Below are 13,379 nucleotides of genomic sequence, written 5' to 3'. Positions count from 1 at the left end.
TAAAATATTTCAAAGGAGATAATCCCTTATCAAACTTTATTAGAGTTGCCTCTTTGTCAACCCAATTTTTTTTTTCCACACATACGAAACCCCAGCCAAAAAACAAAAAACAACAATACAAAACCATCTATGGAACCAGTAACTTTTCTTCTTTCTTTTTCCAAGATAACAACCAACATGCCTGACGAAGGTCGAAGTCTACACCAACCAAAATGTTTCCAAATTAATTTATAAGGGACACAAATTAAAGTGAAAGAGAATTTAACACAACTAGCATATTCCATAATCTACACTGATATCAGACGTGGTGTTCCCTCATTTTAATTACTAACAATAACATGTGGAAGGCATCTCCTTTCATAGAGAACAAAGTATTAAGCCCAGTTTCTGTAGCAGATTATGAGAAAAGACAAAAAGACATTGAGAAAAAACAGATTGACAACAGGAATGTAAAGCAGTCCATGCAGACGGCAGACTCCCAGCACTCCCCTTGTACGGAACTTGGGGTGAGTGAGAGGTCCATGAAAGACGGCTGAAGAGCATGCAGCTACAACAAAGAGAGAGAGAGGAGTCTGAAACATACTTCTAAAAGTTCGGAATACACGTATAATCCATTCGGCTGCATGGAAAAAAAAAACCGTTTATTTTATTCAAAAACAAAAAACACAAAACATGGCTTAAAACAAATCGTGGATGAGTAAAAACATTTCAAAATAGAAAATTCAGATATTAAAATTATAAGTTTGCACAAAATTTAATTATGGCTACCTTAAAAGGTTGAAATACAGTAAATCTGGAATAATGCAAAAAAAAATTTGTTTAAAGTTTTCTTTGTATATAAATTCTAGCAGGATCACACAATTCCAACATATTCCGTTTTATTCGTGACAGCTTTAAAAAATAATCCAAACAAAATTCAATGGTGAGAAATGAAATCTCATAAAATCTGAAAAGAAAATCAAAGTTTGCTTGCACTCGTGCATTCTAGCCATAAAGGTTTGCGTTTTAACATTCGATAACCTTGTGTGATGAGATAATATGAATGTTGACAATTTCATGTTGATTTCATTAACGATGTGTTAATTAGGAAATTTTTAGTGAAATTTTAATTGTGGTTCAAGGTTTGTTTGCTTTCAATTTTCTTATTGTTTTGTCCTGGCTGGGAATGGAACATCCTACTGGATGCGAGACATTCACCCGCTACTCATACATTCCAACAGAGATCTTTTTAAGATTCTAACCACACCTTTATATGCAATTGTTTGTATCTCTCTTTCACTTGGTTCACTGGGTATATTTGCTTTTAAAATTCTTTTACTAGAGTCTGATTACTTCTATAATAACTGGAATGATAGAAATCTTCCAAAGATTCCAATTTCTTTTCCTGTCATAAATGAGAACTTGGTATTTTGTTATCGTTTTTTTCTCTCAGATCTGTTTAACTCAGCATCATTGGGAACACAAACTTCTACTAAGGTTGCTTCTTTCTCCTTGTCCCATATCACTATGTCAAGTTTAATAGCTGTTCTCTATGTAGCTGTAAGAACTGCATAATCATAGTGGACGGTGTACGACTTATTTCCAACTGTTATTTCTGGTGTAGGTTCCCAGTGTGGGAATACGTTTGTCATAGTTTCTTGTCCCTCTGTGAGTTGTTGGAGAGAATAATTGCATGTTTCCATTTTGATAAGGGCATCTGACTGAACTGGGAGAGATTTTGAAGCTGGGGTATCTATTTAAATTTGATAAACACAAATAAACCGATATGTTGTGTTGGTTCTTGTTAAGATAGAGTCAACAAATCATTTTTTTTTAATATGTGGTTTTGAACAGAAACAATATTGTCATGCTGAAAATAGTAATATATCACAAAATTATTCAAAATCCTTGAGTAGAAAATTTATTTCTAGTTAAAAGTAATTTTTACGGAAAATTGGGTAAAATCGCATTTTTCTTAGATGTTATAAAGTAGAGAGTAGAGGATTAAACGCAGGGGACATAACTCTGAAACGAATATTTTAGATTACTTGTGTCATGGCTGCAATATTTGTTGTCTATAGCGATAGACTTTTTTATATCAAAAACATGATAGCAGTTGTTAACTCGATTAATTTTTTGTAATTTTTGGATATATTACTATTTTCGACATGACAAGTACGTAATATTGTTTTCGCTGAAAACAATATATTTTTAAAAAGTCAGTTTGTTGACTATATAACCAGCACTGCTTTTTTTTTTTTTTTTTTTTTTTTTTTTTAATTCTTATACTTCTGATTGGCTGGAACAAGATTTTTATGTTTGCATTCTTACCCTTTTCTATTTATAAGAATTAAGCAATTTACCAAATTTCCACTAACAATTACTTCAACATTTTCCCATTGACTATTGTACACTCATTAACCTTTATCCTCGAGTGGCCTCTGGGCCTTAATAAGTGATGAATCCTTCATTAAAAAAAAATAAAAATAAAAAAAAATTGTGTAGCTGTCATATTCACAGAAAATTTTCATTAATGTTTGTCCAAGATGTTATTTCTCAGCTGGATTTTCACATATTTTGTCCACCCAACATTGAGTAGCTTTTTAAAAAAGAAATTATTTTCTAGAAATACCTCCAGACAAGGTATAAAGCCACTGAATGTAAAAAAGAAAAGAAAAAAATACTACTTCAAGATCAGAAACGAACCATAAGTGTTATGTGGATAGATTTCAATCCAGAAAACAGCAATTATTCCCTCTTTGTCAGAAACATTGCTCATGGAATGCAAGGACTAAAGGACAAAATAAGGGAAGCAAGACTAAATTCAAAACTAAATCAAAGGTCCACTTTCGACTCTTCTATCAGCCATCCGTATTCTCTCTCAAAGTCTTACAGCTTTTCAGCCATTGAACTTTTCTCACATAATTCCAAGTAGTTTTTTTTTTGTTTTTTTTGTTATTTGTTTTAGAATCCAGATTTGGGATCAATCAATAGATTATACAGTTTTATGCCCAGTGTTGGCTCCAGATTTTTTTCTTTTCAGCTATTAAACATCATTTTAAAGAAACAACTTAAATCCAACCCATACTGCATCTTCTTATGTTGTTTAGCTGACTGATGTCTGCTAGTCAGCCATTTTTCATTTCTTCCCATGTGGTCAATTCTTGTGTAAGTGTTGAATAAGAGGACACAATGTATGGTTCAATTCTCATAATTGTACCAAGTCTGTGATCATCTGTTTCACTTGCAACCTTATCTGCAGCAACACACAAAGATCACCCAGCCTTACCATTCTTCATCTTATTCACAACTGCTCATACCATTTCTTTCTCAATTCTTACAGATGAACCAAATGCTGCTTCTGCAACTTCTAGATTTTAAATTTCAAGAAAACTTAGTATTTAACAATTTCTCTAAACACAATACCTTTCGATAGGTTTCTTTTTTACTTATTAAAATTGTTGATTCTGTTCCTGTAACTGTCAGATTTTCATGACGTGCCTTAGCAAAAAAAGCTTTGATCAGACACTCCCCTTGTAGAGACTGGAAGGTGCTGACTGAGGGTCAATCATACCATAGAAATAAAAGGGTTGATCATTGCTTCATTACAATAAAAGTTATATTTTTTTTTTTTTTTTTTAATTACATTTTCACCCCAAACAAGGCACATTGCCACTTTGGTGTAGGGGGCTACTATCAGGGAAAACATCTACTGGGGTACTATGTAGGGATTAGGGCAGCGAGATGTTGGTTCACGTTGCACTTGAACTTATGCATGTCAGTACAGTTGGGGAAGCAGTGACCTGGAATGGAATTCCAAAGTCTAGCAGTTCTGGGGAAGAAACTACTGGAGTAGAAAGATCTTTTACATCTAGGGATCTCTACAGTGTGGGGGTGGGATTTTGCAGCTTGTCGGGTCTGTCGAGGGTGTTCACATCCTGGGGGCACAAGTGCTTGCAGTTCTTCAGAACATTCACCATTATAATACTTGTAGAACAGGCAGAGGGATGCAATGTTTCGACGATGGGACAGAGACTGAAGTTTAGATGCCAGTTTAGGGCCTATCAGATTTGCGACTCTCTTTTGAACCCTGTCAAGGAGCGAGAGACTAGTAGCAGATGCACCAGCCCAAATATGACAGCAATACTCCATACATGGGCGAATAGTGGCCTTATAGAGGTACAGGATACTTTGGGGTGTTAGAAGTTTTCTAGTACGGTAAAGAGAGCCCACCTTCCTCGCAGCGGCCCTGGCAATGCCCTCGATGTAATTGTTCCAACTCATGTTTCCTGTGAACGTTAGGCCAAGGAGTTTGAAAGACGTACTCTCAGATAAAGAGTCGTTGGCCATTGCTATAGGTGGTAGAGAAGGTTTCTTGTAATTATTGAATGAAACTAGTTTTGTCTTGGTGGCATTGAACGTTACCATCCATTTTTGTCCCCATTCCACTACTGATTGGAGGTCATCCTCTAGTGTTTCTGCCATTACTTTAGATATATGTTCATTTGTTTTCCTGTCGTGCCTGCTATAGAGTGTGGTGTCATCAGCATATATACCCATCTCAGAGGCAATTTTGTCGGGGAGGTCATTTATGAATATCAGGAACAGCAGAGGACCAAGGATAGATCCCTGGGGCACTCCCGCATTTATATCATATTGTTTAGATGTACGACCGTCGAGGACAACCTGGATTTTTCTCTTATCTAAGAAGGATTTAATTATGTTAAGTATTCTACCAGTGATACCGTAAGATCTAATCTTCCTGAGGAGACCCTCATGCCATACCCTGTCAAAAGCCTTAGATATATCTAGAGCTACCGCTCTGCCCTCTCCCGCTTTGTCCAGTGAATGGTATATGCGTTCAGAGATTATAGTGAGGATGTCTGCCGTGGAACGGGCTTGTCTAAATCCATATTGATGGTCGGTCAGAAGTTTAGCATCTGTAAGATGCTGGACTAGAGCATGGTTAATTAAGGTCTCAAATATTTTGGCAAAAAGTGGGAGGAGGCTAATAGGGCGATAATTTAATGGGTCAGTTCTTTCGCCAGAATTCTTGAATACTGGTACCACAGAAGCAGTTTTCCAACAGCTCGGAAAGCAAGATTCATTAAGGCATTTGTTGTAGATTTTGGAGAGAACTGGAGCTACTTCGGCTGAGCACTTTTTTAATAGCACAGCTGGGATGAGGTCGGGGCCACATGCTTTGGAAGTGTCAAGGTTTTTTATGATAGCATGCACCTGAGCAGGGGTGATTTCCAGATCGTCTAGCGTGGCGTCTGTCCGCATAGGAAATTGAGGTAGGGGGTGGTTATATATTATTATAGGCGTGATTTCAAAAGTAAAAAAAGAAGTATTTTGGTGCCATCAGCTAGAATTGAAACCGAAACTGTAGCATTCAAAGCGGGTGAAGTTACCACTGTAATGATTTGACATGCTTATAAACCGATTAAAAATTAAAAACAAACTAAGATGAATGTTTAAAGATTTTTAATTCTGACCCATTTTTGACCCCTCAAAAACAATTTTAACCAATTAAAAACCCATAAAAGATTCAGTCATTTGAGGCTCCTAGTGTCGCTCTGCAACTTTTAGCTTTAGAGGAGATGGAGTTTGAAAATATGGAAACAGACAGACCAACATATAGCCGTTTATATATTAGATTTTTTATCTCAATGAAAATAAGAGAAAATACTTTTCATTTTGTTATATGCTTGGAAAATATTTGTATTTCTCATGACAATATTATAGCGCAAACGATAGAATGCAATAGCTTTAAAGGTAATAAAGAAAAAAATGAAATAAAATCTGATTATAAAAATAATGTGGTCAAAAAATATTGATAAATTATAAACTGAAAATAATTATATATCATGACACTAATTGTCTAAAATAATTAGATGACAATCATGACAATATTCTTACAGTAATTTAACAATGACTTTTTTTTTTTTTTTTTACAAGGGAGTCACCACTTATCAAGGCCCAGAGGCCACTCGAGGATAAGGGTTAATAGGTATACATTAACCATTGTGATTTTAGCATAGTAAACAGTGGGAATTTTGAAACTTGGATTACTTAGGGGGATGATTCAATTAGAACTTGTTCACATTGGACTTTTTTTTTTTTTTTTTTTCTCATAGGTATCAACTCATTATCAAGGCCAAGAGGTCACTCAAGGATAAGGGTTAAAGAGTGTACAGTAGAAATTGGACAATATAATAATCATTAGTAATGAAAATTTGTTAAATATGATAACTTATATGGAACAGCTCATCAAGAACTTATTTACGTTAGACTTGAAGACAACCATATTGTAGTCAGCCGGAAAAAGCAGGAAAACGGAAGACAATTCCACAGGGGTGCAGTTCTAATAAAAAAGCTTTGTTCATGGAATCTACGTTTCGGTTTAGGCACAGATAAAGAGTGGGGGGAATTATTGATAGTGTTTACAACTAGACGAGTGTTTCTTGTGAAAGTTTTGCGAGGGAGGACCATAGATTGAAGCTCAGTCGAACACTTTCCATGAAAATAACGATACATCAGAGACAAACTCGCAACATCTCTTCTGTGAGATAGAGGTTGCAAGGAAGAGAAAAGGACATCTCCTACGAGGCTACAAAGTCTATTTTGAACTCTATCAAGGCAGGACAAGTCCTTTCTAGCAGAACCTGCTATATATAACAATGACTTATATATATATATAACAATGACTTATATATATATATAACAATGACTTATATATATATATAACAATGACTTATATATATATATAACAATGACTTATATATATATATAACAATGACTTATATATATATCGTCGTTGTTAAAAGTAATTTAATTTTTTTTTTTATTACTCTTGTTGACCCCCAAATATGTTGAGAAGGTACAAGTGCACATTCCATTAAAGTATTTTTGATGCAACGATGCAACATTGCAATGATGAGAAAGTTTCTGTTTCTTCTTATTTATAAAATTTTAAAACAAAGCTGATAGTCTTTCTATATTTTTTTTTCTGGAAAAATGTTTTCATGTTAAGATTAATAAAATATTTTAATCATTTTAATTTTTCCGATGAGAAAAAAACTGTCCTTTCTTTACAGTCGACAAAAACAATGAAATTGCAACAGTTTCATGAAAACTAAAAATTAAACTTTTATAAAAAAAAATTCAATAAAAAAAAAAACCCAAAGATGTCACTTACCTCACTATTACTGTGACTCAAATTTTGATTCGAAGTTAGAACTGGAGATTTATTGTCTCGGCTTAAATAGTCGCCACGGGAAACACGGACTCTGTCGCTCGGCTTTCAGAAGATAAAGATTAAAATAAATTAAAAATTTCTATCTGTTAAAAATTTTGGTATTTTTGAAGAATCGGACAATAAATTTATCAGAAAATTTTTATAACATTTAAAATTTGTGCCGAGGAAAGAAGAAGAAAAACCCCACTGAATCAAATACAAATTTTTTCCTCACAAACTGGTTGTAATCAATTTTTTTTGTCTCCTCTCAATCTCAAAAGGCAATGGACATACCCTGGAAGCAAGAGTTGTGTAATTTCTAACTGCACCTGAATTGGCATTGCTCGAGTCCAATGGCAACGAGAAGTTCAGAATGACTGAAAACAATGCATGGATAAACATAGAAAGATGATATTCCAGAGTTTTCCTTCTGCTTGATTTGTTGCACAATATTCAAGGTCTAGTCGACTCTTTAATCGAGAGCTGGAGGAAGGATGTGTGGATCCATACATTTCGAGGGTATTAGTGAAAGTTATGAGTGGCAAATTAATGGAGACCACTAGATTAACAAGTCAAACAAGCTGAAGCAAAGGAAGCAGACAATTCTGAAGATCACATCTAGATTAAAAGACCAATATGTGTGTGGATGGGTGTATAAGTTTTAGTAAAAGCATAAAAGTTTAGTCAAACCTCCTTTCCTTTGTCTTGCTAGCATTAAATGTGACCATCCACTTTTTGGGGACTCATTTTCTTATAGAATTGAGGTACTTTTCCAAAAGTTTATTTTCTAAAGATTTGGCCATTACTTTCGATGTGTGCATATTCAATTTTCCACTCATGCCATGAATAGAGCATGGTGTCATCAGCAAATACACCCGTCTCATATGTGATTGCATCAGGGAGGTAATATATTAAGATCAGCTGTTGGAGTAAAAAAAACGTCAGTTTTCATCTGTAAGGAAATGTTCATGCCCAACCCATCTTTAACAACATCAACATTTTGGGGGGAGATTGTCATTTCAAAAAAGCCAACCATGTATCGCAAAACTTGCCATCCAGCATGCTATCTCTTTCCTGTACCAAGGAATGCAGTCACTACAATAGTTTGCCTATTATGAAGTTTGCTTCTTTTTTATGGTTGTTCATAGTTTTTTAAAAGATCGGAATGCGAAAATTGGACATGTGAAATGTTTGGTTGTTTTTGTTTTACGACATATCAACTCTTAAATATTTTGTTTTACGGCATATCAACTCTTAAATATTTTGTTTTACGGCATATCAACTCTTAAATATTTTGTTTTACGGCATATCAACTCTTAAATATTTTGTTTTACGGCATATCAACTCTTAAATATTCAATCATTTTTGCAAAAGTTTTTATGCTGTAAGTAGCTTATATCTTCAAATATTTATTGATGTTTCATTTGGATTTTTTTGTAGAAAATTTTTTTTTTTTTTTACTTTGCAGAACATGGAGTTTTTGAAAAGGAAAAAAAACAAAAACAATATCAATGTTTGTTGCATGCAAGTCAGAAAGCCAATATCTTCAAACAGCCTGATCTAGTAACAATAGAGTAAATGTTCATAAAAAAAAAAATTTTGAGGAGAAAATTTTGTCAAAGAACATTTTTGGTAAATTTAGGAATAATTGAGCCATGTAATATTTGACTTGATAAAATAGATAATCTCAGAAATAGTCAAATGGTGGCTGTGGATATTTTTTCACGTTATTACACTAGGTGGGAAAACCAAAAATGACTTGCAAAACTTTCAGACTCCCGACAGTTTTAATAACCAGAGTTTCATCCTTTTTTATAGCAAGAAATACAGGCAACATCTGTCCTTAAACTGGTTTAATAATCTTGACATATCATTCACGTTTTAATAATCTTGACATATCATTCACGTTTTAATAATCTTGACATATCATTCACGTTTTAATAATCTTGACATATCATTCACGTTTTAATAATCTTGACATATCATTCACGTTTTAATAATCTTGACATATCATTCACGTTTTAATAATCTTGACATATCATTCACGTTTTAATAATCTTGACATATCATTCACGTTTTAATAATCTTGACATATCATTCACGTTTTAATAATCTTGACATATCATTCACTTTTAAATATTCTTGACATATCATTCACGTTTTAATAATCTTGACATATCATTCACATTTTAATAATCTTGACATATCATTCACGTTTTAATAATCTTGACATATCATTCACGTTTTAATAATCTTGACATATCATTCACGTTTTAATAATCTTGACATATCATTCACGTTTTAATAATCTTGACATATCATTCAAGTTTTAATAATTTTGACATATCATTCACGTTTTAATAATCTTGACATATCATTCACGTTTTAATAATCTTGACATATCATTCAAGTTTTAATAATCTTGACATATCATTCACGTTTTAATAATCTTGACATATCATTCACGTTTTAATAATCTTGACATATCATTCAAGTTTTAATAATCTTGACATATCATTCAAGTTTTAATAATCTTGACATATCATTCAAGTTTTAATAATCTTGACATATCATTCAAGTTTTAATAATCTTGACATATCATTCACGTTTTAATAATCTTGACATATCATTCACGTTTTAATAATCTTGACATATCATTCACGTTTTAATAATCTTGACATATCATTCACGTTTTAATAATCTTGACATATCATTCACGTTTTAATAATCTTGACATATCATTCAAGTTTTAATAATCTTGACATATCATTCAAGTTTTAATAATCTTGACATATCATTCACATTTTAATAATCTTGACATATCATTCACATTTTAATAATCTTGACATATCATTCAAGTTTTAAAAAATTTTTCTTCAATAATTAGAAAAATATATATATTTTTAAAAAATATATTAAAATGTCATTTTTTGAAACAATATTTTAAATTTTTTTCTTAATTAAAAAAAAAACAATGAAGTAAAAAAAAAAAAAAAGAAAGCAGTTCTTACCCGTTTTATCCTTTTGCCTTGTTTCTTCATAATCAATTCATCTACCATGGCCTGCAAACACATGCTCACTAAAATTGACTGCAACGAAAAAAAGTTTTTCTTCTAAATATGTTTTCAGTATTAAATTGGCATATTGCGTTTCTATAAAAGAAACAATGTAAAAAATTAGGTTGACTGAAATTTTCCATTTAAGATTAAAAGAAGAAAGGAGGAGGAGAAGAGGAGGGAGAGAAGGAACGGAAGGGAAAAAGAGGGAGAGGAAGAAGTAAAAAGTGATGGAGAGAAGGGAAGATGCAACACTGCTACACCATCACAAAAACCCAACCAGTGAATCCCATCGACAAAGTGGACTAACCATGGGAATTGAGGATCCCAGAACACAGACCAAGCTTTGAAACTATTGATTATAATTCTATTTTGGAACAAATTTTGGCAATCAGCAACATCAATCGATTGGATCTCAGTTTTTAAAATGGATGGCAAAGATAATAACTTACATAGAATGAAGGAACACACACACTATATATTAGTGATGGGATGATTCCAATACCCCCCTTCCAATTCCAATATAATTACAGATTCCATACCTGTAGAAATACATCATCTCCTTTCTATTTTCAGATTGACTGATTGGCTTTTGCGTGACTAACTTATTCTACATGATGCTACGAACAGGATCGCCAGGCCAGCTCGTTGATTCGGCATCCTGGATTGAATTTTTCGACAAGGCAGGCACTCCCAAAAGTGAGCATGCCCGTTATGCAAAGATCTTCCCGGAAAACCACCTGACAGAAAATACTATTTCGAGCGTTACAGCGAAGCACTTAAGATGCATGGGTATCACAGCCATTAGGGATATTCTTGCAATTATGCAATGCTCCCAGTCCTGCGGCAGACACCCGTACCAAATTATAAGGCCACTACAACAGCTCATCTTCCAAGGATCACCGCAGACATGACGCCTCAACAATTTCAAAAATTGTGTGTTGACTGGGATGTATATAAGCTACTTACCAACTTGCCTACATCACAAGTCGCCGCTCAGTTATGCAGCGCTTGCGATGAGACTGTACAAAATGCGATTGTCAGCTCACATTCGTCATTCTTTGAATTGGAGGAGGCAGCTTTGTTTAACATTTTGGAGTCATTAGTCACTAAGCGCACCAACCCTGCAGTACACAGAATGACCTTTAGCAATCTTTGTCAGCACGACAATGAAACCATCCAGCAGTTTGTTACTCGTCTTCGTGCTGCTGCCATTGATTGTGCGTTTTCCTGTCTAAATTGCCAGAGTGACATTGCTAATGAAAACATCAAAGATCAATTTATACGGGGTATTTCAAATCAACTGCTGCAAACAGACATTCTCGCAAAAGCCAATCAGTTGAAAAGTATTGACCAAATCGTGAACCATGCTGAGGCTTTTGAATCCGCGCTTCACAATCAAGCCAAGCTACAAACATCGTCTGAAACCTATGCCGCCTGCAGTTCCAATTATCGCAGACAGTGCAAGCAGCCCACAAAGAATTGCATCGGCTGTGGCAGTTCATCTCATGGTGTACCGGGAAAGCCACCACGTCACACCAGTTGTCCAGCATGGGGCCAGACTTGCATGAATTGTCATAAGCTCAATCACAACGCCGATGTTTGCTACTGCACTAGTAGGGCAAGTAGCCTCATCGCCCATGTCAAATTCTCTGAGCAGCATAAACAGTTCATTTCGCCCACACCCAATGAGGATGAAGTTACCATGACGCTTACACCAAACTTAAATGGTGCAGAACCAGTGCAACTTTCCGTTTTTCCAGACAGTGGTGCCAATATTTCTCTTGCTGGGCCACGGCATATTTCCGCTCTAAAGATTCAACTATCACAGTTACGCCCATGCTACAAGAAGATAAGAGCAGTTGGTGGAGGCATGCTAGTCAGTCGGGGATGGCTGCCGATCACTTTCACTCTCAGGAGTAGGTCTACAACACAGCCTCCCTACATTGCTGACAATATTGCAAAATTGTTCTTCAGCAAACAAGGTTGCATGGACTTGGGTATACTCCCACAGTGCTACCCGCAACCTATGAAAACTCCTGCACCTCCAGAGCGTGCCGTCCTCGTCGCCTCAGCAAACACAGCACGAAGTCCACCACCAAAACGTCCAGAAAAACTACCGTTCTCTCCCACCGAAGACAACATTCCGAAACTGGAAAACTATATCAAGGAAAAGTTTTCCCTAAGTACATTTAATACTTCTGCTCCATTTCCAGCCCTTTCAATGCCACCAGCCTCTATCCACCTTAAAGACAATGCTAAACCGAAGGCCAGACACATTCCAATCCAAGTTGCGCATCATTGGAAGAAAGAAGTGAAAGCGGGGCTGGATAGAGATGTTGCACGTGGTATAATCAAACCAGTCCCTATTGGCACTCCTGTGACTTGGTGCAGCCCAATGGTCATAGTAACAAAACCAGATGATGAGGACAAATAAAGAAAAATGGTGAAAAAGGTAGAGGAAGGTACAGGAAACATTAAATAAAATTTTATTATGTTATCAAATCAATAAGGAAAAAGGGGGAAGAAAAAAAAGAACCTCTTTAGGCCAGCATTTCGAAGCTAAATGCTTCTCATCAAAACAGGAGACAAGCCAGAAATATGCATTTAACAAAAAGACTAGCTTAAGGACATTGCCTTAGAAATAGGATAGAAAAGGCTAAAAGTAAATAATAGGAAAGAAGAAAAAGAAAAATCGGGAAAAAGTAAAAGAGAAAAACAAAAATACATTTAATAAGAAGTGAAGGAGATAAATAAGGAAAAAAAAAAAAATCCAAACTTTATAGGATTTTCCAAGTAATGTCCGTGCAATAACATTTGATGAATTAAATAATCATCCAATGTGTAATGAGCCGATGGTGAAAACACAGACTTTGTCATTTTTCTTTAATGTCTGCTGCTATTTACTTACAAACTTTTTTTTTTATCTCAAATGTCCTGAAGTCATTTTACTTTTTTGGAAATGTACAAGGTGTCTTCAATAAGTTTCCATAACTTTTTGTATGGACACTTATTGATAATAAACACATGAAACTCTAGTCCCCTTCGAAGTAATCTCCTCTGACTGCAATGCACTTGTACCGTTCCAACAATTGGAAAGCTAT

The 13,379-nt window shown here is 34.7% G+C and overlaps 1 protein-coding gene across 2 annotated transcripts in view; it reads right to left on the bottom strand.

The window, feature by feature from the left end:
- LOC145243849 (sorting nexin-17-like) overlaps nt 1-13,379 on the bottom strand; it is a 169,557-nt gene that overhangs the window by 35,380 nt on the left and 120,798 nt on the right. Inside the window, exons 13-15 of one of the 2 annotated variants that reach the window (XM_080106879.1) lie at nt 10,231-10,308; nt 7,181-7,282; nt 584-619 (exon numbers count right to left, since the gene is read on the bottom strand). In XM_080106879.1, the coding sequence (XP_079963005.1) occupies nt 584-619; nt 7,181-7,282; nt 10,231-10,308 (216 nt within the window). The remainder of the gene's footprint in view (nt 1-583; nt 620-7,180; nt 7,283-10,230; nt 10,309-13,379) is intronic. The other variant, XM_080106880.1, reaches the window with a different exon arrangement.

Source organism: Euprymna scolopes, chromosome 22 (assembly GCF_053919585.1).
Source record: "Euprymna scolopes isolate OS-2025 chromosome 22, ASM5391958v1, whole genome shotgun sequence".
NCBI classification, from domain to species: domain Eukaryota; kingdom Metazoa; phylum Mollusca; class Cephalopoda; order Sepiida; family Sepiolidae; genus Euprymna; species Euprymna scolopes.
Note: the sequence above shows the minus strand (reverse complement) of the source record. Positions and strands in the feature narration are given on the sequence as shown.